The sequence below is a fragment of the Bufo gargarizans genome, chromosome 2, assembly GCF_014858855.1.
Source record: "Bufo gargarizans isolate SCDJY-AF-19 chromosome 2, ASM1485885v1, whole genome shotgun sequence".
Classification (NCBI taxonomy): domain Eukaryota; kingdom Metazoa; phylum Chordata; class Amphibia; order Anura; family Bufonidae; genus Bufo; species Bufo gargarizans.
In genome coordinates, this window is record NC_058081.1 from 310,054,610 (window position 1) to 310,081,706 (window position 27,097).

General features: G+C 44.9%; 1 protein-coding gene across 11 annotated transcripts in view; it reads left to right on the forward strand.

Moving 5' to 3' along the window:
* GRIP1 (glutamate receptor interacting protein 1) overlaps positions 1-27,097 on the forward strand; it is a 522,445-nt gene that overhangs the window by 183,296 nt on the left and 312,052 nt on the right. For 9 of the 11 annotated variants that reach the window (XM_044280465.1, XM_044280466.1, XM_044280475.1 and 6 more), the window contains exon 1: positions 22,574-22,971. The exons of the other annotated variants lie outside the window; for them this stretch is intronic. In XM_044280465.1, the coding sequence (XP_044136400.1) occupies positions 22,839-22,971 (133 nt within the window). In that variant the 5' untranslated portion in view covers positions 22,574-22,838. Of the gene's footprint in view, positions 1-22,573; positions 22,972-27,097 lie in introns of those variants that run through there. 11 annotated transcript variants of the gene reach the window in all.

Below are 27,097 nucleotides of genomic sequence, written 5' to 3' on the forward strand. Positions count from 1 at the left end.
CATACGTCAGTTCCTTTTAGATTTATTCTTGACAATTTCATGCCGCAGGGACAAATGCCACTATACACTGACGCAGTTCTCCCAGCTGATTATATCTTTGTTGCTATACCTGTATAGTATAGTACCTGTAGACTATACGGCACAAACTGTGTATTTTCTTATCTTTATTTTTATACTCTCTTTCTCTTGACAAAATTCCCTTTGATGAAGTATTTCTATGGCCAAGCAAGTGATTTAAATGAAGCCCCTGGGCGTTCTAACATTGTTTCTGTTGCTTAACTTAAGCCATACATTTTCTGGCAGAGTGTTATAGAGCAGAAGAAGCTGCGCATTCATCTAAGGCTACTTTCACACTTGCGTTCGGAGCGGATCCGTCTGGTATTTGCACAGACGGATCCGCTCCTATAATGCAAACGATGGGATCCGTTCAGACGGAACCGTCTGCATTATATTTTACTAAAAAAGTCTAAGTACAATTGGTATTCAGACGGATCCGTCCAGACTTTACATTGAAAGTCAATGGGGGGCGGATCCGTTTGAAAAATGCACAATATTGTGTCACCTTCGAACGGATCCGCCCCTGTTGACTTCCATTGTAATCCTGGACGGATCCGTTTGCCTCCGCACGGCCAGGCGGACACCCGAATGCTTCAAGCAGCGTTCGGGTGTCCGCCTGCTGAGCGGAGCGAAGGACAGACGGTGCCAGACTGATGCATTCTGAGCGGATCCGCATCCACTCAGAATGCATTAGGGCAGTACGGATCCGTTCGGGACCGCTTGTGAGAGCCTGCAAACAGAACTCACAAGCGGAGCCCCGAACGCTAGTGTGTAAGTAGCCTAAAGCTCTGCTCATTCTGATCTTAGGAGTCCTCCAGTGACTAACTAGCTATATGACTGGGACTAACAACTCTAGCTGTATGACTGTGTATATAGAGATAGCTGCCAATCATGGATAGGACCACCCATATGACTCCTAAGATCAGAACATATATTTCCATCTGCTCAGCACCTCCTGCTCTGCAACATGCTGCCTGCAGATTGCACTGCACTTTCATGGTGACAGGTTCCCTTTAAAAGACTGCAGAAACACAGACCAAACTTTCTGCTTCATATGACTAGAGGACACATTACTATTATAATCTATGGAAACTGTATCCATTATATTCTCTGGTCACTACAGTATAGCAATTTATCACTTCAGTGACTAATGTTCTGGATGCTACTTTTTTCCACCTACCAAATGCATCATAGTGAGTGACATCAGATTGTGGTCCTAAAGCATTGTCTTTGTAGTGTGTATCTTAAGCTGGGGGAATAATCGGGGATATATCAGCTACTAATGGAACATTTATGTCGCCCACATGTTGTGTGGTATTTGAAATGTGAAATATTTGCAGTGTTGATGGACTGTGCATTTTTTAGCATATAGACCTTTTCCCTGAAACTTAATATATGGAGGCTGAGAGTTCATGTATGTGGTTCCTCAAGCTTTTGGAGGGACAGTTTCTCTAATTGACCCAAGTCCTTTTGTCCCTTTTTGCTGCTTAAATGTTCCTCTTTTCAATCTTGGCAGTAAATGTACATTAATAAAGTAGTGTAAAGTAGAACTGGCTTAGTTGCCCCATAGCAACCGATCAGATTCCTCCAGATGAAAGTCAAACTAAGTGGAACTAAGCCAGTTCTACTTTACACTAGTTAGATAAATCTCCCCCTGTCTGTACATGACACCTTAAGGGTCCATTCACATGTCCGCAACGTGTTTTGCGGATCCGCAAAACACGAACAGCGGCAATGTGCGTTCCGAATTTTGCGGACCGCACATTGCCGACACTAATAGAATATGCCTATTCTTGTCCGCAATTGCGGACAAGAATAGGACATGTTCTATTTTTTTTCGGAAACTGAATTGCGGCCCCGAAAGTGCGGGTCCGCAATTCCATGTCCGGGCAGCACATCGTGCTGCCCTATAGAAACGAATGGGTCCGCAATTTGCGGAACGAAATTGCGGGCGTGTGAATGGACCCTTACTTCTATATAATACTACAGTCGTGGCCAAAAGTTTTGAGAATGACACAAATATTAGTTTTCACAGTTTGCTGCTAAACTGCTTTTAGATCTTTGTTTCAGTTGTTTCTGTGATATAGTGAAATATAATTGCATGATTTTCCTATCCTGTGACGTAAAGTCATGATTTTATTAAAGACACGGAGGCGAGTATTGCTATCTCTTTCTTTACTTAAATTAATAGCAGCAAAGAAAAAAGGTACAACTAACACGTTACCAAGGCAACAGAACCCTCCCATATGTCCTAGTATAAAAGGTCTGAACCCAAAACACTCCTCCTCTTTCTTTGACGGAGAGTCCACACTTGATCCTGAACATTCCAACTTGAAGAAAAAAGTTCCAGCCGAAAAAACCAAACTATGACGAGGTCCTCAGGAAACCGGACTTGCCGAGCTGGAGAACGAGAACGTAGAAACTGCCGACATCAGTAGTAGCGCTCGAGGTAGACTCATCCTATAACAAATAGAAATCATAAAACAAAGGGTAATTGACCAAGTAAGGGTTTGGATAAAACAAAATTAGCAAGATCCCTATAACAGACTAAATTCAATACAGTAATAGATAAATAAATAGTAAAACATAGTCTAATACAGGCATGACAAATGAGACCCAGATAAAAGGGAGGGAAGGGGAGGGGCAATACTCGCCTCCGTGTCTTTAATAAAATCATGACTTTACGTCACAGGATAGGAAAATCATGCAATTTTATTACATGACACGGAGGCTCCTATTGCGAGTTTAAAGCTGGGAAACTACAGAAGAAAAAACATGAGAAGAAGGGCGAAAATAGAACTCACGAAATGTCGAAACTCTGGACCAGTCTGCCAGACGCATAATGTCCTCCAAACGCGCTCCGGCGACTGCCATGGAAGTTGCAGCAGCACCTCTTGTGGAATGTGCGGTGAAAATCGCAGTATCAATACCCGCTTGGGCCATAATCCATTTAACCCATCGAGCCAGGGTGACGCTGGTGACAGGGTGGAAAGGACGCCGATAAGAGAGGAAAAGTTGAGGACAAGAGGAAACACGTTGAGAAGAAGTGCGAGATTCATACTCTCTAAGACAAGCGACTGGACAGAGAGAAGGAGAATCAGGGAAACACGGATAAGACACTGACCGAATATTAGTTTTAGTGCGGCGCGTGATATTAAACACCACACCCTCCGGAGAAAAAGAACGAGCGTCGAAATCCAAGGCTCTAACATCTGAGACTCTCTTACAAGAGACCAGACAAAATAAAGAAACCAACTTAGCGGAAAGTTGGCGTAAGGAAAGATCAGAGTTGGGCGGCCAGGATGAGAAAAGAGACAGGACCGAGGAGACGTCCCAGGTAGAAGAAAAACGGGGCCTAGGGGGACGAGAAAGGCGGGAACCCTTAAGAAGACGACACACTAAATGGTGCTGACCCGCAGGAACTCCGTCAAAACCCCGATGAGAGGCGGAAATAGCCGAACGATAAAGATTGATCGTACGATAAGCTCTGCCTTTATCAAAAAGGGAAGTGAGGAATTCCAGAATTTCCGTCACAGGTGCTGAAAAGGGATCCATGTTCCCAACCAAGCACCAGTCAGCCCAAGACTTCCAGGCCGCATGATAGGAACGTCTGGTTCCGGGAGCCCATGCGTCCTCCAAAAGGCGTCTAGCCGAGTCCGAAATTGTAGAGATGTGCCAGGGCATCCCGAGACCCTGCAGGCCAGGAGTTGTAGGGATCCGTCCAGTACGAGAGGATGTTGCAGGCCCGAAGGATCTAATAAGAGTTCCGGAAACGTAGGGAGAAGCAAGGGGCACTGAATGAGGACTTCCAATAGTTGAGGAAACCAGGACTGAGTGGTTCAGAACGGGACAATCAGGACTAACTCGGCCCTCTGTTGGCGAATTCTGAGCCAGGACACGGGGAATCAGAGTAAACGGTGGAAGGCATACATCAGATGACCCGACCAATCCTGCAAGAGGGCGTCTACTGCTAGTGCGACTGGATCCGGGCGCCAACTGTAGAAACGGAGAAGTTGAGTGTTCAAGCGGGATGCGAAGAGGTCTAAAAAGAAAGGACCCCAAAGGGAGGATATAGAAGCAAATATCGTCGAGTCTAGCTTCCAATCGCTGGAGTCGGAAAGAAAGCGTGAACTCCAGTCCGCGTTGGTATTGTGTAGACCGGGTAAATATTCCGCGACTACGGTGATGTCCCTGGAGAGGCAGAAGGTCCAAAATTCTCGAGCTAGACGGGACAGAGTCGGAGAATGTGTGCCTCCCATGGCGTTGACATAACGAACTGCTGACACATTGTCCATCCGTAGTTTGATGCAGGTCCCAGTCAAACCCTTCGCAAAACTGCGAATCGCAAAGGTGCCCGCGAGAAGCTCCAGGGCGTTGATGTGTAAGGAAGACTCCTCCGCAGACCAGCGTCCCCCGGTGGTCACTCCTTCGCAGTAGGCTCCCCATCCCAGAAGACTGGCATCCGAGTCGACTGTAAAATCCGGACGTGAAGCAAGGATCGCCTTGCCGTTCCAAACCTCTAAATTGGAAATCCACCAAGTCAGTTCGGTCCTGGTTGCCTCGTCCAGAGATATCAAATCCGCGTAAGAGTGTCCCGCTTGAAGATGAGAGTTCTTGAGGCGTTGCATGGCGCGGTATTGAAGCGGGGCTGGAAAAACCGCCTGGATAGAGGCCGAGAGAAGGCCAATGATACGGGCCAGTTGACGAAGGGAGACCTGAGGGAGGGAAAGAGCCCGGCGAAGTTCCTTGCGGATGGCTTGGACCTTGGAAGACGGCAAGCTGAGAGTCTCTGCAACAGAATTTATTGTGAAGCCCAAAAACTCCATCTCCTGACCCGGAGTCAAGCAGGACTTCTCCAGGTTGAGCAGGAAACCCAGATGGGACAAAAGGTCCATGGTCCAATCCAGATGCGTTAGAAGGGTAGCTTTCTCCTGGGCCAAAAGCAGGATATCGTCTAGATAGATAATTAGACGGATTCCTCGACTGCGTAGACAAGATACCACCGGACGAAGCAACTTTGTAAAGGCCCAAGGAGCTGAGGAAAGCCCGAACGGAAGACAAGTAAATCGCCATGTCTCCGCGCCCCAACGAAACTGAAGGAGGTCCCTGGAAGACCTGGACACAGGGACTGTGAGATAGGCGTCCTTTAAGTCTAACTTGACCATCCAATCGCCATGAAGGAGCATGTCCCTTAAGAGGTGGATGCCCTCCATTTTGAAATGGCGGTAACGGACGAAGGCGTTTAGCGGCCGAAGGTTGATAACCGGGCGCATCTGGCCTCCTTTTTTGGCCACAAGAAACATGTTGCTGATAATTCCCATGGAGGAGGCGGGGGCCGGCTCTATCGCGCCTTTCATAGATAGGGCGAGCAATTCCTTGTGTAAGAGCAGAAGTTTCTGCGCAGGGAGGTAGTAAGGTATCGGAGGGGGAATGTAAATACGAGAGTTGATTAGCTCTATCTGGAACCCCAGCACCGTCGAGAGGACCCACGGGTCTGAAGTAATTGTGGCCCAAGCATGGGAAAAAAGACGGAGTCTGCCCCCTACCCAGGTTACTGAAGAAAGGAATGGGGTTGGTAGACTTACCGAATGGGCGTCTTGAGGTTGGATAGCCTCTGGAACCTCTGGATCTCCACGTTGAACCCCGGGAGGGGAAAAAAGAAGACTGCTGTCTAGACTCTGGATTCGAGCCACGGTAGGTGAAGGAGCCTCGACCCGAACCACGGGTCTGGAAGGATGACCGGCCGGACAGGCGGCCCCTAGAGCTGCCGGCCCTGGTAGAGACCCGCCCCTGGAAGACACGTCTCATAGAAGTTTGAGCCTTATCCAAAGCCGTAAAGGCTCCAACAAAACGGGAGAGATCTTTTATGAACGAGTCTCCAAAAAGGAGACCCTGAGCATCCTTACCCGCCTCTGTTAATGCCAGATTAGAGAGCTTTGGCTCAATTTTAAACAGAATAGCTTTTCGTCTCTCGATAGAGAGAGAAGTATTAATATTACCTGTGATGCACACAGCACGCTGAACCCAGCCACGTAGCTCTTCTGGGTCAACTAGCGTGTTTTGAGCTTTAGCGGACTCAGCCAACTCAAAAATCTTCGTCAGGGGGCCTAAGATGTCTAAGACCTTGTCTTGACAGGCTTTCAGAGCAGATTCAAGTCCTCTGCGGGGATTCCAACCCGATTTAGTCAAATATTGGGACATCTTGGGGTCCACAACAGGGGTCTCACAGACCTTATTAGGGACAATCGGTCTGGGGCACTCAGCCCTCAACTTATTTCTCGCCTCTTTACTGAGAGGTTGGCGCACTCTGGCCTCCAAGTATTTAGCAACATGGTCAGAGGGGAGCCATTCAGAGGACCTCGGATGGTGGAGAGCATCCGGGTCAAAGAGGGGTTCACCAGATGGGTCTAAAACCGTCAAAGAGGACTCAAACAGACCGCCAGAATTAGTGGCAGTGGCAAGGGACGTGGCCGGGGCAGTAGATGGCTCCTGAAGGTCAGTATCTAACAGGGCCAACCCCTCCTCCTCTGCGCAAAGGTAAGATCTATCCTGAGCCTCCTCATCCGAACCATGGTCGGAGTCTGAATCAGTATCACGTTGCGCTCTGGCGCATTTCCAGTGCCGCGCCTTTTCTGCCTGGCGGGCGTAGGCTCTTTTGCGCGGACGAGGCGCGCTATCTTGGGTGGCAGGTAACTCACCAACAGTAGTAGTTCTGGAGGCTGGTACATCAGGGAACAGCTGCCTGAGAACCAGAGGGCACAGAGGCACCACTGGCTTTGGCGGGCGGATTATGCGCCAAAAAGGCCTCAGAAATGGAGTGAGAAATGGCATTAGCCATAGACCCCATAGCTGACTGAATGGCCATAGTCACTGAGCGCTGTATAGCCAAAGCCTGATCATCAGGCTGAGCAGAGGAGGGATCCTGAACAAGGGACAACTGTTCCAAGTCCCTAGGGGTGGAGGTGCGCTGATTATGATCAGACATGATGGATACACCAAGATCAATGCAGCAGGAATATACTAGCAAAAACTATAATCCCCGATAATGCCAAGTACTGTAAAACCCACTATCAACTAGCAACCAGCGGCCGGCAGCAAGAGCAGTGAAAAACCGGATGTAGGGGACAGAACAGAGCGGAATATACTGCCCAAGGAGCGAGATCTCGCGATGCGGCGAGATCTCGCGATAGAAGGGGGAAAACGGCGCGAACCTGCAGAAGGGAAGAAGGAGAAGAAAACGGTAATGGCGGCCGAAGCCCGCGAGACTACGGCCGCCGGCCGAGGGGCGCAAGAGCGGGAGAGATAACCGGAGGTAAGCACAAAGGGGGAACAACAGAATTCTGCCCTGGGGAAGAAAGCGAACAGGAGGGAGAACCTGTGGATAAACAACCCTGCAGTAACCTGTGGAGAAAACCGCCCCCCTGAACAAAACGGCCGAACGCTGTGAAAACAGAACAACCAAAAATGAAGCAGATAACAGATGGAGATAAGGGGAATAATCAGAAGGAATACAAATAAGGGAGAGGAAGAAAAAACAATCCTAGATAAAGGTAATCTTCCCACAAAATTCTGCCCACAGAACAAAGTACTTATCTTGTGGACAGCAGCAAAGAAAGAGGAGGAGTGTTTTGGGTTCAGACCTTTTATACTAGGACATATGGGAGGGTTCTGTTGCCTTGGTAACGTGTTAGTTGTACCTTTTTTCTTTGCTGCTATTAATTTAAGTAAAGAAAGAGATAGCAATAGGAGCCTCCGTGTCATGTAATAAAATTACACGCACTTCATACGTTTCAAAGGCTTTTATCTACAATTACATGACATTTATGCAGAGTCAGTATTTGCAGTGTGGGCCCTTCTTTTTCAGGACCTCTGCAATTCGACTGGGCATGCTCTCAATCAGCTTCTGGGCCAATTCCTGACTGATAGCAACCCATTCTTTCATAATCACTTCTTGGAGTTTGTCAGAATTAGTGGGTTTTTGTTTGTCCATCCACCTCTTGAGGATTGACCACAAGTTCTCAATGGGATTAAGATCTGGGGAGTTTCCAGGCCATGGACCCAAAATGTCAACGCTTTGGTCCCCGAGCCACTTAGTTATCACTTTTGCCTTATGGCACGGTGCTGGAAAATGCATTGTTCTCCACCAAACTGTTGTTGGATTGTTGGAAGAAGTTGCTGTTGGAGGGTGTTTTGGTACCATTCTTTATTCATGGCTGTGTTTTGGGGCAAAATTGTGAGTGAGCCCACTCCCTTGGATGAGAAGCAACCCCACACATGAATGGTCTCAGGATGCTTTACTGTTGGCATGACACAGGACTGATGGTAGCGCTCACCTTTTCTTCTCCGGACAAGCCTTTTTCCTGATGCCCCAAACAATCGGAAAGAGGCTTTATCGGAGAATATGACTTTGCCCCAGTCCTCAGCAGACAATACACCATATTTTCTGCAGAAGATCAATCTGTCCCTGATGTTTTTTTTTTAAGAGAAGTGGCTTCTTTGCTGCCCTTCTTGACACCAGACCATCTTCCAAAAGTCTTCGCCTCACTGTGCATGCAGATGCGCTCACACCTGCCTGCTGCCATTCCTGAGCAAGCTCTGCACTGGTGGCACTCTGATCCCGCAGCTGAATCCTCTTTAGGAGACGATCCTGGCGCTTGCTGGACTTTCTTGGACACCCTGAAGCCTTCTTAACAAGAATTGAGCCTCTTTCCTTAAAAGTTCTTGATGATCCTATAAATTGTTGATTGAGGTGCAATCTTAGTAGCCATAATATCCTTGCCTGTGAAGCCATTTGTATGCAACGCAATGATGGCTGCACGCGTTTCTTTGCAGGTCACCATGGTTAACAATTGAAGAACAATGATTTCAAGCATCACCCTCCTTTTAACAGGTCAAGTCTGCCATTTTAACCCAATCAGCCTGACATAATGATCTCCAGCCTTGTGCTCGTCAACATTCTCACCTGAGTTAACAAGACGATTACTGAAATGATCTCAGCAGGTCCTTTAATGACAGCAATGAAATGCAGTGGAAAGTTTTTTTGGTGATTAAGTTAATTTTCATGGCAAAGAAGGACTATGCAATTCATCTGATCTCCCTTCATAACATTCTGGAGTATATGCAAATTGCTATTATAAAAACTTAAAGGGAACCTGTCACCGAATTTTGTGTATAGAGCTGAGGAAATGGGCTGCTAGATGGCCGCTAGCACATCCGCAATATCTAGTCCCCATAGCTCTGTGTGCTTTTATTGTGTAAAAAAAACCGATTTGATACATATGCAAATTAACCTGAGATGAGTCATATCCATGAGATGAGTCAGGGACAGGACTCCTCTCAGATAAATTTGCATATGTATCAAATCGTTTTTTTTACACAATAAAAGCACACAGAGCTATGGGGACTGGGTATTGCGGATGTGCTAGCGGCCATCTAGCAACCCATGCCCTAAGCTCTATACACAAAATCCAGGTGACAGGTTCCCTTTAAACAGCAACTTTTCCAATTTTCAATATTTATGTAATTCTCAAAACTTTTGGCCACGACTGTACATTATTTGGGCAAATTTGGACCGTAAACTGTCCATATTTGATGATTTTTGTGCTAATATTTAAAGGAGTATTCCAGCACAGGGATTGCATATGCTGCAAAAAAAATAAAAAAATAGCAGAACTTATACCCACCCTACCAATTCTCCAATGCTGCATTTATGACAGTGCCGGTCCCTGCTGCACCCCACTTCTTGCAATTGTCTCGACATGGCAGGAAATGGCTGTGAATGCTGCTTAGCTAATCACTGGCTAATCACACAATGAGCCATAACTGTCCCTCTTTGACTTGCCAAAAATTAGACTGCTGCAGAAACGCACAGAAATCATCATGGACATTCATGCGGATCGTATGTGCAGCATTCACTCTCACCTGTATTTAAGTGGCCTAAAGGGGTTTTCCGAGACTTTAATACTGATGACCTGTCCTCAGTATCTGATTATGGGGGTCCGACACTGGGACCCCTTGACAATCAGCTGTTTGAGAAGGCACAGTGGCGCCGCGGCCTTCTCTCAGCCTTCCCTAGGACTGTGACAACATGATCATCGGTCACGTGGCCTAGGAGCAGAAGTGAATGGGGCTGAGCCCGATACCAAGCACAACCGCTATACCGTGTCCTCTCTAACAGCTGATTGGCGAGGGTCCTGGGTGTCGGACCCCCACCAATCAGATACTGATGACCTATCCAGAGGGTAGGTCATCAGTAATAGGCCTCATGCACACGACCGTTGTGTGTTTTTGTGGTCCGCAAAACACGGATGGCGTTCATGTGCGTTCCGCAATTTGCGTAACGGCACGGGCAGCCATTGATATAACTGCCTATTCTTGTCCGCAAAACGGACAAGAATAGGACAGGTTATATATTTTTTTGCTGACCACGGAACGGAGCGACAGATGCGGACAGCACACGGAGTGCTGTCCACATCTTTTGCGGCCCCATTGAAGTGAATAAGTCTGCATCCAAGCTGCAAAAACTGCGGCTCGGATGCGGACCCAAACAACGGTCGTGTGCATGAGGCCTTAAAGGCTCAGAAAACTTTTAATGCACAGCCTGGACTTTTCTGAAGGAGGATTTCCTTGAAATCCAGTGCCGCTGGTGTGATGTGCTAGCTAGTGCTTTTCTACTGCAAACCTAGAATATTGCTTCCCTGAAGTGGAAACTTTTGCCTGTAGTTTACGAAACAGATGTGAATCTAATAAGCAGCCTGTAAGATGCAATTTGTAAGCAGCTGCTGCGCTTCCCTTTTCCCGGAACTCATAAAAGCAGAGTTCTTCTTTGGTCTGTGTGGCAGAGGGGGCACCTTTAATGTGGGAGCTGTTTACTTGTCTTTAGGCAGGCAAAGGCAGCGGGGCAGTGAATCTTTATACCACCGCATGGCTTTCTAGATAAAAATCCTTCACTACGCTCATTCTGTCATCATGATTCATTTGAAGAATGTTTTGATGCCTGAGAAATGTGGAGATGAAAGGGTCATGCCTAAGGACATCCGCAAAGATTTGGACTGCACCTCATAATGGTAATAAAGAGCAGAACTCTGCTGCCAGCAGGATCCAGAAAGGACACTTACAGTGCAAAGAAGCTATAAAACCTAATGACTGCTGATAAAAGCAATAGGCAGCAGAATGGATATGATCGCCACCACTGAGCTATAATCCACGCAGGAGGCATCACTCGCAATGTGCTGTTGTTTTTTTCTTAACGTAGAACAATTTTTCATACTTAGGTGTTATTTAACGCTGTTCTCTGGGACTATATAGTATTGTATACTGAAAAGATCACACATTATATTAACACTGATTTATTAGGTTCTGCAGTTTGGTGCTCAGGGTCTTCCCTGTTTGGACAGACCCCTCTATTGTGGATAACACTCTATGTAAACATATACAGAAGCTCTTGCACCTGTGTTCCCTAAATCTGAGCTTGACCCCATTAAAATAGAGCAAAATATTACAGTTAGGCCATCCTATGTAATGCGCAAGTAGCAGTTTTAACCCCTGGAGAACCCCTTAAAATGTCATATTTCTTTGTAGTAGGGTTAGTCTTTAGTCATTGACATCTACTCAGCATGGGTTTTCAGGTGCACCTTGCCCATATGTCTTCTGCTCTCGGTGGACTCGGCACTCATGAACACAAATGTATTTTTGGTCCGGATTGGTCATGTGCTGGGTCAGTATCCTGGACAGGCCTAAGGGCTGTATTGCACCAACAGATTATCTGACCAACATCTGTCCAATCAGACCAATATTTGGTGTGGATAACAAAAGATCTGTGAGTGTAACTGGCCATGTGACCGATGATTGGTGAGAAAATCTGTCAGATAATCTGTTGGTGTAAGGCGTCTTGCACACGAACGTTGTGTGACCGTAGCCGTGTTGCGGCCCGCATATGGCGGGTCCGCAATACACGGGCACTGGCCTGTGTGCACTCCACATCACGGATGCGGACCCATTCACTTGAATGAGTCCGCAATCACGGAGATGCAGAACGGAAGCACGGATTGGAACCCCATGGAAGCACTACGGAGTGCTTACGTGGTGTTTCTCTCCATGCCATCCGCACCGCAAAAAAATAGAACTTTTTTGCGGTGCGGACGGTTCAAGTTGAATGGGTCTCCATCCATTCAGGCCGCGAATTGCGGTCCCCAATGCACGGAACGGATGCACAACGTTTGTGTGCAAGAGGCAAAACAGGCCTAAGGGCTAACCAAAAAGGATTAAACATGATGCTGCTCTCATGATGTGGTGGACTCAGCTGTCTGACACTTGAGACAAAACAAATCTGGAAAAGCCATTCTTATAACTCTGCTGTTCCACTATTATTCCTCCTTGAAATTTATGAATACTTTTACAACTGGGTGCTACCCTTTCCCTTGTCAAAGTGTCTGGTGTTGTCAGCACTGATTGGACAGTGCAAAAGTATGCAGGGACACACTCTCACCTGGTAACACACAGTAGTCAGTCTATTCATAGATTTCTAGGAGGAATAAAATAGGAATGGCATGATTCTGATAGATGCTCTAGTTTTATTTCATGGGGGCTGGAGGCCAGTTATTTGTATTTTTAAAGCTATGACATGATGCCTTATACCTCTTTCATTCAGATGCATCCTGCACTGTAGTTTCTTTCGCATTTCCACTATGTAGATTTCTCCATATCACCGTGAAACTGCATTGAACGACGTACAAGAAAAAATTGGGGGGATTTTATCACCTGTTGTGTGTGTTCACACTGTTCTAGTAGGGAGAGGATACTCACCACAAGCATGTTTCTAAGGGCTCATGCACACGACCGTATGGATTTTGCGATCCGCAAAAAATATGGATGCTGTCCGTGTACATTCAGTATTTTGCGGAAAGGAAGCGCTGGCCCCTAATAGAAGAGTACTATCCTTGTCTGTAATGCAGACAATATTAGGACATGAACTATTCTTTTGCGGAATGGAAATATGGAAACGGAATGCACACAGAGTAACTTCCGTATTTATTAATTTTTTTGCAGACCCATTGAAATGAATGGTTACGCATACGGTCCGCAAAAAAAAAACATGTTTGTGTGCATGAGCCGTAAACCAGCGGTTGTATGAGAGGAAAAGCAAATCTCTAACATTTGTCTCCGGGTATATCTGTAAAGAATAAATCAAGGCAACTGGACTTACTATAGATTTCTTGAAAACGTTTCACTCGTTCTTCCAACGAGCTTTCTCAATTCTGAGTGACTGTACAAGAATTCTCTGGCAATAAATATGTAACTGAATCCACATCTGGTAATTATACCCAGCATGGGGTCAGAGGTCATTATACCCAGCATGGGGTCAGAGGTCATTATACCCAGCATGGGGTCAAAGGTGTTCATGCCGTTATCCTAATTGGAGTCAGTAGGTGATAATGATCTCCCAGAAAAAGGTGTCAAGACAGCATTGTATGTGGCAGACAATAGATGTCTAAACCCCCCCCCCCCCCCCCCCATCCCGCTACTATTCAAGCTTGGCTTCTCCATTTTTACGTAGATGGCCTCCTTCACACCTCAATTGTACCAATCGGCCTCCTTATCTAAAACACGTACTTGACTGTACGGGTATGTTCACATTGCTAAAATAAAGCCTATAAAAAGCAGTGGCAGATGAGTAGGTTGATCATAATCTGCCCCTTGGGATCTTTGGGATCTCTGGATGCGTTTATCAATAACCAGTGAATGGTATCCTCGCTTGGATGTACTTTCCAGATATAAAAGGTGTGACTTTCTATTCTCACTAGTCTGAACGGATCTGCAGTTTGGTTGTACAGTAGGACTTCTTTCTGTGTCTTTAGGCCATCTACTGTATGTTTTTGTAAGGTTTTGTTTTTAATTTAGAAGTTTGTGTAGAGAAAATATGTGAGCAGCTGAGAAGAAGTCTGATTTTTGGACAGAATTTGATGTTTTCAACGCCAGTTAGCAGATCATATCCAGAGTCTGTCCAGATTATTACATGAATGTACTGGAAATAATCTAGACGTTTTATTGTGGAATTCATTAAAGGGGTTGCAAAGAAAAAGGGGTTCAGTCAGCACATCCCAATGCGCAGGGCACGTTGCTATGGCTGAGAACAACACTGTAAAACAAAAACATACAATGCAACAGCTCTCTGCAAACCAAATAAAGTACAAAAATGCATGATAATTGATAGTGCTATACTAATAAGTTAGAGATGCTTGGCAAATATATTTTGTACAAAATGAGCCCGTCTGCCGGACTTCAAGGCGATCTCTGTTAGACGGGTTCCTAACACTAAATTCTACCTGTTATGTGCCATGACAGCTACCATACAATTCAGGGAGTGTAGGTTCTGCATGCTGGGCCTGCTTTAATTTATGGTGCCAAAATGGCCTCCCTTATATCCAAGGAATGCAGGTACCAACATGCATGCCGGGCCCACTCCACACCACTCCTGGTGCCAAATGGCCACCAAAGAATGCAATGAGAGTCCACACTATACCTCTCCTGGTGCCAAATGACTTCCAGTGAATGAGGGAGAGCAGGCTAAGCTATATAATCACTCATTGGGGTTGTCCGCTTTTTTTTTTATTGATGACCTATCCTGAGGACTTTTTTTCCGTCTAAGGCCTCGTTCACACTTTCGTGTTTGGTCAGTGATTTGCATCAGTGATTTGCAAATTAAAACCACAGAACAGGTGGAGATTTTTCCATTATAAGATTAGTTATGTTGCAGTGAGAAAAACATTACATCATAAAAGGCCACTGATCTCGTAATCACGGTTCAAGCCTTTTGGCTCCAGAGTTTGTAATCTGTGGATCCAAAAGGCTTCACTTTTTTTTTGAGCATTTTAATTCTGTCACCGCCCCTTCATGGTAGTAATACCTGCTCGATGATCTGAAAGCGAAGTTGGGATACATTGTGCCACCATTTATCAAAATGAAATGGTATTGGAAGCAGCAGATTCTTTTTCCAGATGGTGGATTTGTGCTTACAGAATCTGTCTTTCGCCAACATATACAAGTCCGCACGGACATTTCGGGATATATGCCACAAAATTACTGTTGCATGTAAAAAAGCCTTTCATGGGAAATTTTTCTCCCGTGTGCGGATGTGTAAAGTATTCCGCCTTGATCACGCTATGGATGCATTGTAGGCAAGCAAAAGTACCTTTTTGGGGGTGGATAATATTGTCTGTCGTGGCAATTCACAAATCTATCACAAATCCACCAGGACGCCCTATAGTGGCTTCCACTGACTCTATTTTATCCCCGCCAGCCATGCTTTTGGAAAAAGTTCTCACTCCATTAACCAAATGTACACCATCTTTCTTACTTGACACTAACCATTTCCTCAGAGAAATCACAAACCTCCCGCTACACAGTGAGGATTTATTAGCGACTTTCGATGTATGCAGTCTTTACACTTCAATTGAACACGGAGAAGGTTTGCGTGCGGTAAAATGGATGCTTCCATCCTCCCCCTATAGCATTTCAGAAAAATAATTTTTTATACAACTTCTTGAACTTGTCTTTTTTTTTTTATTATTTCAGGACACATTATTTTAACCGCGCCGCAGGACCACGATGGGTTCGAATGCCGCATCGCCATACGCTAATTGTTATATGGCCTGGTTTGAAAATGAATTTATTTACAACAACCCATTGTTTATACAACATTGTATTCTATGGCGCCGTTTCATTGACGATATTTTCTGCGTGTGGCGGTGCGACATTCGAACTCTACAAGATTTTGACGATTACCTCAATTCCATATGGAATGAACTTTAATTTACTATGCACTGGGATGACCACAAAATTAATTTCCTTGACACATGGGTCATCAAGGGTGATAATGGCCAAATACAAACTGTTATACACATCAAAAAGACAGACAGAAGCAGCCTTTAACATTACACAAGTAATCATCCGACCGCGGTGAAGAAACAAGAATGGAATCAATTCCAACGTGTTGATAGGATAGTCCCTGACAGCGCTGGAAGAGAAACAAGAATTAATGACATAATCCATAAATTCAAAGCAAGAGGATACCCCGATTCCCTATTGCATAAGACTTAAACTAGAGAATAAGACTACTATACCATTACTAAAAAAGACACGTATTCCCTTTGTTGTTAAATACCATCCCTGGATAAATAAATGCAGATCCATCATACAGAAACATTGGGGCATTATTAAGAAGGCATACCCTACCCATGATCTGTTATAAAAAATCCAAAAATATAAGGGATACTATAATCAAAGCAGACATTGGCATCAGAAGTATAGGGCCACGACAACATTATCCACCCCCAAAAAGGTACTTTTGCTTGCCTACAATGCATCCATAGCGTGATCAAGGCGGAATACTTTACGCATCCGCACACGGGAGAAAAATTTCCCATGAAAGGCTTTTTTACATGCAACAGTCATTTTGTGGTATATATCCCGAAATGTCCGTGCGGACTTGTATATGTTGGCGAAAGACAGATTCTGTAAGCACAAATCCACCATTAGGAAAAAGAATCTGCGGTCCTCTTCTTCCTAACGCTACAACAAAAGGTCAGAAGCGCTCAGCCGAGTGAAGCTTCTCCTCGATGCTGAGCGCGAGACTGTAGACGAACTCATAGACATATCAAAAATTTTAAAAAGTTGTAGTTACGCTAACATTTTTTGCTTCATTTGACTATTACAGACTGCATTATTAGAGAACAGTAGTCATTTATTTATTCATTTATTTTTTAATTTTCCTGTAAAATTATCCTCCTTTAAAAACCATGTAAGTAAACAGGCAGCTCTTAGGGCTCATGCACACGACCGTTGTTTTGCGGTCCATTTTTTACTGATCCGTTGTTCAGTATCTGAGGGTTTTCTCTGATTTCAGTCCTCTTCCGTTCCGTTATTCCACAAAACATATCCGTATGGTTTCCGTATGAGATCCGTTTTTTTTGCGGAACGGAAACAGTAACTTATTAATCACCAAATACATGAGCAATATGGGCTGGGCATAGCATTTCTACAGTATGGATCTGCAAAATACGGATGACAGACGGATGTGTTCCATGTGAGTTCCGTATTTTTTGCTGACCCATTGACTTGAATAGGGCCTCGGACCGTGATTTGCGGACAATAATAGGACATGCGCTACTTTTTTGCAGAACTGAAATACGGAAACTGAATGCACACGGAGTACATTCTGTTGTTTTTGCAGACCCATTGAAGTGAATGGTTCCACATACGGTCCGCAAAAAAGCGGAACGGAAGCGGAAAGAAAATGCGTTCGTGTACATGAGCCCTAAGTGCTCGTTCACACAACTGTTGCCCCTCAGTTGCCGTATTGTGGCCCGCATACGGCGGGTCTGCAATACACGGGGTAACGGCTGTGTGCATTCCGCATCACGGATGCGGACTCATTAACTTGAATGGGTCCGCAAATCAGGAGATTCGGAACAGAAGCACAGAACGGATCAAGTGAATGGGTCCGCGATCCGCATGCGGTTGGACGACAGTCGGTGCCCGTGCATTGCGGACTGCAATTTGCGGTCCACAGCACGGGCACGGAGGGGCAACTGTCATGTGAACAAGCCTCAAAGAGCATCCTCTCATTGAACTACAATTTATTCCATGCCATTGGGGTCAAAGTCGTTGTGTAAACTCTGCCTTAGGGCTTGTTCACATGACAGTTGCCCCTCCGTGCCCGTGCAGTGGACCGCAAATTGCGGTCCGCAATGCACGGGCACCGACTGTGGGCCAGCCGCTTGCGGATCGCGGACCCATTCACTTAAATGGGTCCGCAATCCGTTTGTTCTGCAAAAAGACAGAGCAAGTTCTATCTTTTTGCGGTGTGGAGGCATGGAACGGAACCCCAAGAAGCACTCCGTAGTGCTTCCGTGGGGTTCCGTTCCGTGTTTCCGTTCCGCACCGCATCTCTGGATTTGCAGACATATTCAAGTTAATGTGTCCACATCCGTGATGCGGAATACACACGGCCGGTGCCCCGTGTATTGCGGTCCAGCCGTATGCGGGCCGCAATACGGCAATGGTCATGTGAACGAGCCCTAAGGCCTCATGCACACAAGAAGCCGTGGATCCACAAAATTCGGATACAGTCCATGTGCAATGTTTCACTACAATTACCTACTGTCCGCAAAACAGACATGACAGGTACATGTTCTATAATATGCAGAATGTACACACGGATGCATTTTTTGCAGATCCATATAAATCAATGGGTCATCATGCGATCTTCAGAAAATGAGGACCCAAAATACAGTCGTGTGCATGAGGTCTTAACTTATGTGTTTTCTGGTGGCACCCTCTAAGTTCCTGTACTAAAATGTGTTCGCCACTTCTGCATTCTGGCTTGGTTTAGAAAATGTCAAGAACACACTTAAGTAAAATATTTCTGAATTCTTGGCTGTAGTAAAAGATTAGCTGTCTCCTTCTGTGTCACACCTGTTGAGCCTTTGCTCCACAAGACATTGCAAGCCTCCAAGAGGTCACTAATTATATCTGCCCTATGTTTGGTCCACGTGTAGCTGCACTGTGTGGGAGTTGATGCACTGAAAAGTCAATTTTAATAGCATTATATATAAAAATCAAAAATTGTTCAGGTTTTTTGATGCAGTTTTTGAAGCCAAAAACTCAGTGGAGCGTAACAACCAAAAGTGGTCCAATGGAGGGCAACTTCAAAGATATAAACTATGGGAAGAAGACATTTTAGCAGAGACAGTATGCTGCTGGCAGCACTATTAGGCCCCTTTCACACGGGCGAGTTTTCCGTGCGGGTGCGATGCGTGCGGTGAACGCATTGCACCCTGCACTGAATCCGGACCCATTCATTTCTATGGGGCTGTGCACATGAGCTGTGATTTTCACGCATCACTTGTGCGTTGAGTGAAAATCGCAGCATGCTCTATATTGTCTGATTTTCACGCGACGCAGGCCCCATAGAAGTGAATGGGGTGCGTGAAAATCGCATAGCATCCGCAAGCAAGTGCGGATGCGGTGCGATTTTCACGCACGGTTTCTAGGAGACGATCGGGATGGAGACCCGATCATTATTATTTTCTGAATACAGAATGCATAGTAAAACAGCGCTGGAGGGGTTAAAAAAATAATAATAATAATTTAACTCACCTTAGTCCACTTGATCGCGAAGCCCGGCATCTCCTTGTGTCTCCTTTGTTGAATAGGACCTGTGGTGAGCATTAAATACAGGTAAAGGACCTTTGATGACGTCACTCCGGTCATCACATGGTACGTCACATGATCTTTTACCATGGTGATTCACCATGGTAAAAGACCATGTGATGACCGGAGTGACGTCATCAAAGGTCCTTTACCTGTATTTAATGCTCACCACAGGTCCTATTCAACAAAGGAGACACAAGGAGATGCCGGCTTCGCGATCAAGTGGACTAAGGTGAGTTAAATTATTATTATTTTTTTAACCCCTCCAGCGCTGTTTTACTATGCATTCTGTATTCCGAATGCTATTATTTTCCCTTATAACCATGTTATAAGGGAAAATAATACAATCTTCAGAACATCAATCCCAAGCCCGAACTTCTGTGAAGAAGTTCGGGTTTGGGTACCAAACATGCGCGATTTTTCTCACGCGAGTGCAAAACGCATTACAATGTTTTGCACTCGCGTGGAAAAATCGTGCATTTTCCTGCAACGCACCCGCCTCTTATCCGGGCCAAAAATAAGACGCCCTTGTGAAAGAGGCCTTAGGCCTATTGTTCACGAATGTTGTGCATCCGTTTCGTGCATTGGGGTCTTTCAACTTGAATGGGTCCATGATCCATTCACAACACTTGCGGAGGCACGAACAAAAACACCACGGAAGCACTCCGTAGTGGTTCCAATCCGTTCTTCCATTCCGCATCTCCGTGATTGCGGACCCATTCAAGTGAATGGATCCGCATGCGGAGTGCACACGGGCCGGTGCCCGTGTATTGCGGACCCGCTGCATCACGGTCACGGGCACACACCGTTTGTGTGCAAGAGGCCTTACTAACAGTGATCTCTTTCAGCAAAATAATGCAAAAAAAATATAGTAAGCAAAGTATAGGACTAACACAGAAGCAAAATAGTCAAAAGCAATTGCCAGGACAACAAGCTGTTAAAACAACCGCCATTCCCAATGCTTTTTGCCAGCTGGCTTCGCCTGGTTTGTGAAATGCAATACAATTTGTTGCTCTGGCCTTTGCATTTGACCATATGCCTCTGTTTTGTTTATTATTGTCACATTTAAAATATGTTTTTAAGGTTAGTTTCACACTGCCGTTAGTAGTTCCGGCAGGCTGTTCCAGCAGAGAGCTGCCTGCCAGAGATCTCTGGATCCGGCATTGCCAGACGTTACTGGAATGCCCGCCAGCCTGCAGTGTAAAAGAAGCCTAAGCCTTGCCATGTGATCATAGTTGGTATATGTGTGCTCATGTTTATACAGTAGTAGCAATTTTTTTTTTCTCTAAATATGGCATATTGTATCGATTTTCGGTATAATCTTGTTTGGCACCGTCATATTGTAGGTGGTAGGCTTTGTGGGTGCATTTACGACCTGTTTGTGTCTTGGAGTAACAGAATCTTTGCTAATAGTATGGTACTCTTGTGTATACTGGTCCTTTAGGTAATAATACTGTACTGTATGCTGGTCCTGTATGCAATAATACCATAGTTTTGTGTACTGTATGATGTCCTGTAGGTAATAGTACTATAGTCTTGTGTACTGTATGATGTCCTGTAGATAATAGTACTATAGTCTTGTGTACTGTATGATGTCCTGTAGGTAATAGTACTATAGTCTTGTGTACTGTATGATGTACTGTAGGTAATAGTACTATAGACTTGTATACTGTATGCTGTCCTGTAGGTAATGGTACTATAGACTTGTATACTGTATGATGTCCTGTAGATAATAGTACTATAGTCTTGTGTACTGTATGATGTCCTGTAGGTAATAGTACTATAGTCTTGTGTACTGTATGATGTACTGTAGGTAATAGTACTATAGTCTTGTGTTCTGTATGCTGTCCTGTAGGTAATGGTACTATAGACTTGTGTACTGTATGATGTCCTGTAGATAATAGTACTATAGTCTTGTGTACTGTATGATGTCCTGTAGATAATAGTACTATAGTCTTGTGTACTGTATGATGTCCTGTAGATAATAGTACTATAGTCTTGTGTGCTGGTCGGAGGTCCTGTAGGTAATAGTACTATAGTCTTGTGTACTGTATGCTGTCCTGTAGGTAATAGTACTATAGTATTGTGTACTGTATAATGTCCTGTAGGTAATAGTACTATAGTCTTGTGTACTGTATGCTGTCCTGTAGGTAATAGTACTATAGTCTTGTCTGCTGTATGCTGTCCTGTAGATAATAGTACTATAGTCGTGTCTGCTGTATGATGTCCTGTAGGTAATAGTACTATAGTCTTGTGTGCTGGTCGGAGGTCCTGTAGGTAATAGTACTATAGTCTTGTGTACTGTATGCTGTCCTGTAGGTAATAGTACTATAGTCGTGTCTGCTGTATGATGTCCTTTATGTAATAGTATTATAGTCTTGTGTGCTGGTCGGAGGTCCTGTAGATAATAGTACTATAGTCTTGTGTACTGTATGCTGTCTTGTAGATAATAGTACTATAGTCGTGTCTGCTGTATGATGTCCTTTATGTAATAGTATTATAGTCTTGTGTGCTGGTCGGAGGTCCTGTAGGTAATAGTACTATAGTCTTGTCTGCTGTATGCTGTCCTGTAGATAATAGTACTATAGTCGTGTCTGCTGTATGATGTCCTGTAGGTAATAGTACTATAGTCTTGTGTGCTGGTCGGAGATCCTGTAGGTAATAGTACTATAGTCTTGTGTTCTGTATGCTGTCCTGTAGGTAATAGTACTATAGTCTTGTGTACTGTATGATGTCTTGTAGGTAATAGTACTATAGTCTTGTGTACTGTATGCTGTCATGTAAATAAAAGTACTATAGTCGTGTCTTCTGTATGATGTCCTGTAAGTAATAGTATTATAGTCTTGAGTGCTGGTCTTTTATGTAATAGTACTATAGGCTTGTGTATATGTAATATTACTGGAGTTAAGAGTACTAGACCATATGTTTGATGGTCCTGTGGATAATGATACCATAACCCTTTGTATGCTGGTTGGTAGGTAATAGTATGATAGTGTCAGTGCTGCACTTGTGGCTGCTGTTACTTCTATACCTGCCATAGTAATGATACTGTAGTGCAATGTGTGTTGGTTTTGTAGGTAGTATTGTAATTCTGGGCGGCATGCACCATTGTTGTCTGGAGGGGGATCTAACCTTGAGTTTTTGTCTTTAGTGCCCCAACAAACACAAGAAGCCGGCTGCCCGACCTGGTTGTTACTCCTGCTATGCAGCACAATGGTTCAGCCCTGACAGCAAGGCGTCTCCCTCCAGCCCCCTCTCCCAATGATGGAAAGCCGGCAGCAGAGGAGGGGGAGTGGGGGAGAGACATGTCAGTGCAGGGAGACCTCTCTCTCACACACCACACACTCAGTCACAGAGCCAGGCAAGTTTACTACACTCTGCCCCTCTGGGGCACCTCACTGCCAAGGAAACCTGCCACCTCCAGGGAGATGAATGACTCATTGTGAAGGACCAGGTGAGAAGACTCCACACATAGCGGTGACAGGTCCCCAGTGGATGCTCACACCACCGCCCTGCACCCAGTCTGTCTCATCTAACCAGCCGGGCACAGGGACTACCAGAAGGGAGGTATGGACAGGTTTTTGGGCTTCGTCAGACAGATCAGAAGATCCAGGCGAAGGAAAGGCAAGAAGTATCGACCTGAAGAGGATTACCATGAGGGCTACGAGGATGTGTATTACTATGCCTCAGAGCATTTCAGAAGTAAGAGCTAGATGTGTATTATGTGTTGCCTGCTCTGGCGGTGCTATACATTTTATAATGTGAATATGCTGCAATTCAGTGCGTAGCCTGCAGATCTTGGCTGTACAGCATCAGGCCAGCAGTTTTTCATCGCCAGGGTATCCCTCAGCTGGTAAAGTTACACCGTGGGTTTCACACCTGGATACGCCTTGCACCCTGTCCCCTACTTATCACCTCTGTTAATAATGATGTATTTGTACATGGCACCGTTCCCTAGAAGTCCCTAATGACTGAGCCCTTCTTGTATCCCCTGAGTTGTCATGTGAGCGCCAACAAACGCGTCTTGGTGATTGAGTCTTCCAGATCAGTCATGGCAAAACAATGTTGTGGGCAGAAGTAAGAACTTTCATAGTAGTCGGGAAAAATACATAAAAATTGAGTACCTGTATGGGAAAATTGTACGATGGCGGTGCAGTTTTATGTTTTTGTTGATTAGTGAATAAGTTGTGTAGCGCTCACTTCCGAATTTCAGGAAATATTGTGTACACACGTATTGAGGAACATGCTGTCGAGCAATGCTACATTGTTCTGTTCATTTTTGACAATTTTTTCAGTTTGGAAAATTTGCAGAAATGTCTATTTTATCAGTCGTGTATGTGACTGGGATGCCCAAACCACCTGTGTGTTGGCAAGTATCATCAGGACGTCGTTCATATAAAGATTACAATGAGCGCCATTCTTCCTAACACCGTTATGCAGTGGGTTGATTAGCTGAAAAAAAAAAGGCTTGCCCCATCCTTCCTCTTAAATACTTCCAGGTGGATAAGGGTGCAGTGTATATAAATGATGAGAACCAGCTCCCACTCTGCCCCCATGGCACACTAACACACCACAGGGGGCCTATGTGATACAAGTCTACGGGATGGTCATGATCTCCCATGGCCCCTCCACAAGAGCCTGTGTTGTGGGAGTTGTGATGAGATTTTACGTAATACTTGTGTAGTATTGTTAGACTACTTTCACACTTGCGTTTGGTGCGGATCTGTCATGGATCTGCACAGACGGATCCGTTCACATAATACAACCGTCTGCATCTGTTCAGAACGGATCCGTTTGTATTATCTTTAACATAGGCCAAGACGGATCCGTCTTGAACACCATTGAAAGTCAATGGGGGACGGATCCATTTTCTATTGTGCCAGATTGTGTTATAGAAAACGGATCCATCTTGAACACCACTGAAAGTCAATCGGGGACGGATCCGTTTTCTATTGAGCCAGATTGTGTCATAGAAAACGAATCTGTTTTGAACACCACTGAAAGTCAACTGGAGGACGGATCTGTTTTCTATTGTGTCATAGAAAACGGATCCGTCCGACTCCCCATTGACTTACATTGTGTGCCAGGACGGATCCGTTTGGCTCAGTTTCATCAGACGGACACCGAAACGCTGCAAGCAGCGTTTTGGTGTCCGCCTCCAGAGCAGAATGCAGGCGGAACGGAAGCAAACTGATGCATTCTGAGCGGATCCTTATCCATTCAGAATGCATTAGGGCAAAACTGATCCGTTTTGGACCTCTTCTGAGAGCCCTGAACGGATCTCGCAAACGGAAAGCCAAAACGCCAGTGTGAAAGTAGCCGTATATGTGAATGGGTATGCAGCAATCAGCTGTGCAGTGGGTACAATGTCTCATAGGTGCCCTCCTCTATGACCTGGTGTACTTGTTTCTGTTGATTTGTGGGATGGTGGGCACTGCAGATATTACATGTGGGGCAGATATAATACTACGTGCTATTTATTCTCCTCTTATCTCTTGGTATCTGCAGTGTGAACATGATCACTCCTGCAAGAATCCTGCTTGTTAATTGCCCTGAAAAGACAGCAGTTACCCAACTGTAAAAAGGAGGGAGGGGGTCTTTTTTTATATATTTTTCCTTGCCGTCTCTCCGGCTTGTCCATTCAGCTTACAAGTAGCCAGATCTGCCTGAGGAGACAGTGACAGGCAAACTACAGGCCATGCAGTGCTCACTGAGCCTGGTGTGTCATCTTGCATTATGCGTGCAGTGGTGACGGTAATCTTCGCTCGCCACAATGTAAGATTTCTAGATAGACCGTCAGTGCTTGATCACTGCCGTCACCAAGAGCCCAATACGGTAATATGAAATCCAATGCAATATTCCATGAAGATGTCGACTATAGGAAAACTCTTCAGTTATCATATACTTTAACATGACTTGCTGAAATACGCGTATAGTAACGGTATGCAAAACTGGCCTAACGTAACTTGCGATTGGTTATTAATATTTTAACTCCTAGAGACGTTGAGGGTTCCCATGGCTCGGTGTGGAAAGAGTTACCATTCCACAGTAATGCCGATTAGGATGCTCTCAGTGTCATTCATCCGTCTGTATGAATCGCTGCAAATGTTTCCATTAAACTTCATTGTTTTGCAGATCACTCGGGCGCAAAGTGATTGGAAGTGCAATTCAGTACTGGTTTAACGTGCACCTCCGCTGTGGAGATACATAGGTTAATATACAGTATTAGAGAATCGCGTAAAATTGTGTTCCCCATTGCTTCCCTGCAGCCGTCAACAAATGTTTCACAGCGAACCTAAAGACCGTTACAAATGGTGGCCTAAGGTTGTTCATGAACTACTTCTAATGGCAACCACAACAAACTTAAAGGGGTTGTCTCACTTCAGCGAATGGCTTTCATCTGCGCTGTAGCGGTGGCCATAATCCCTGGATACGAGCCGTGTATCATGTGATGAAGAAGTGCACAACACATTAGTAAGTGCCTTGTATTCGCTTTGTCTACATGATGAAGTTGCTGAAGTTAGACAACCCCTTTAACTTGGGTCTATTTACGACCATATATTTGGGATCAGTCCATAATATAATGCTTTATGTATTACTTGAAATCTGGAGAACCCATACATTGTACATCCACTACTTATAACGGACAGCCACCTTTGCAGAGTCTAGAAGGAAGTAGATTGACTTTGTATTCTCCAATGGTGACATATGTACAACCGCTTCTATAAGCGATGATGGTGATCTGAGAGTACAGCAGGACGAGTGTTGTCATTAAGTGAGCGCAGCCTTTTTTATGACCGTCTGTAACATGCATTCCATTTTGCCATAAGTGGTCCATAGTCTGTTACTACATTTTTTTTTTTCCTCTAGAAAACTGTCAAGAATTTAAAATATCCTTCCCAACCCTGCATTTTTCTCTCAAGTTGCCTACTATTTCACTATGTTCACCTTCGCAATCATTTCTTTTATCGCCTCAGTGCATCTAAAAGAGGAATAAAGAATGTTTGCAAAAAGGTTGTTATTAAAAGTGTGGTAACATTTTGTGTCCCCAGCTTCTATTAAGACAATGAGTTTCCATGGTAACAGACGACACACAAACTCTGTGTAGTCTGATCCTGCAGTTCTATTCCCTTCTGTCTGTCCTTTTTCCTACTAACCTACCAAACGTACATTAGCATAATGTAGGGATGTATGGAATGGCATATGACGGCTGGATTGGACTGTAATGGATTTGTTGACCGTTACAATGGAGACACATTGTCAGCATGGGAGCTATAGACACAACAAGGCTGTCATTTTGTAATAAAGACCTATAACAAAGTTTAAAAAAAAAGGTTGCAAAGGTTCACTAAATTATATAATAAGGCTAATTTCACACTCACGTTTTGGGCGGATCCGTCATGGATCTGCAAAAACGGATCCGTTACAATAATACAACTGCGTGCATCCGTCATAAACGGATCCGTTTGTATTATCTGTAACGTAGCCAAGACTGATCAATCATGATCTCCATTGAAAGTCAATGGGGGATGGATCCGTTTTCTTTTGTGCCAGATTGTGTCATAGAAAACGGATCCGTCCCCATTGACTTGCATTGTGTGTCAGGACGGATCGGTTTGGCTCAGTTTCGTCAAGCGGACAGATAAACGCTGCAGGCAGCGTTTTGGTGTCCGCCTCTAGAGCGGAATGGAGACTGCACTGATGCAAACTGATGTATTCTGAGCGGATCCTTTTCCATTCAGAAGGCATTAGGGCAAAACTGACCCGTTTTGAACCGCTTGTGTTGTGAGAGCCCTGAACGGATCTCACAAACGGAGAGCCAAAATGT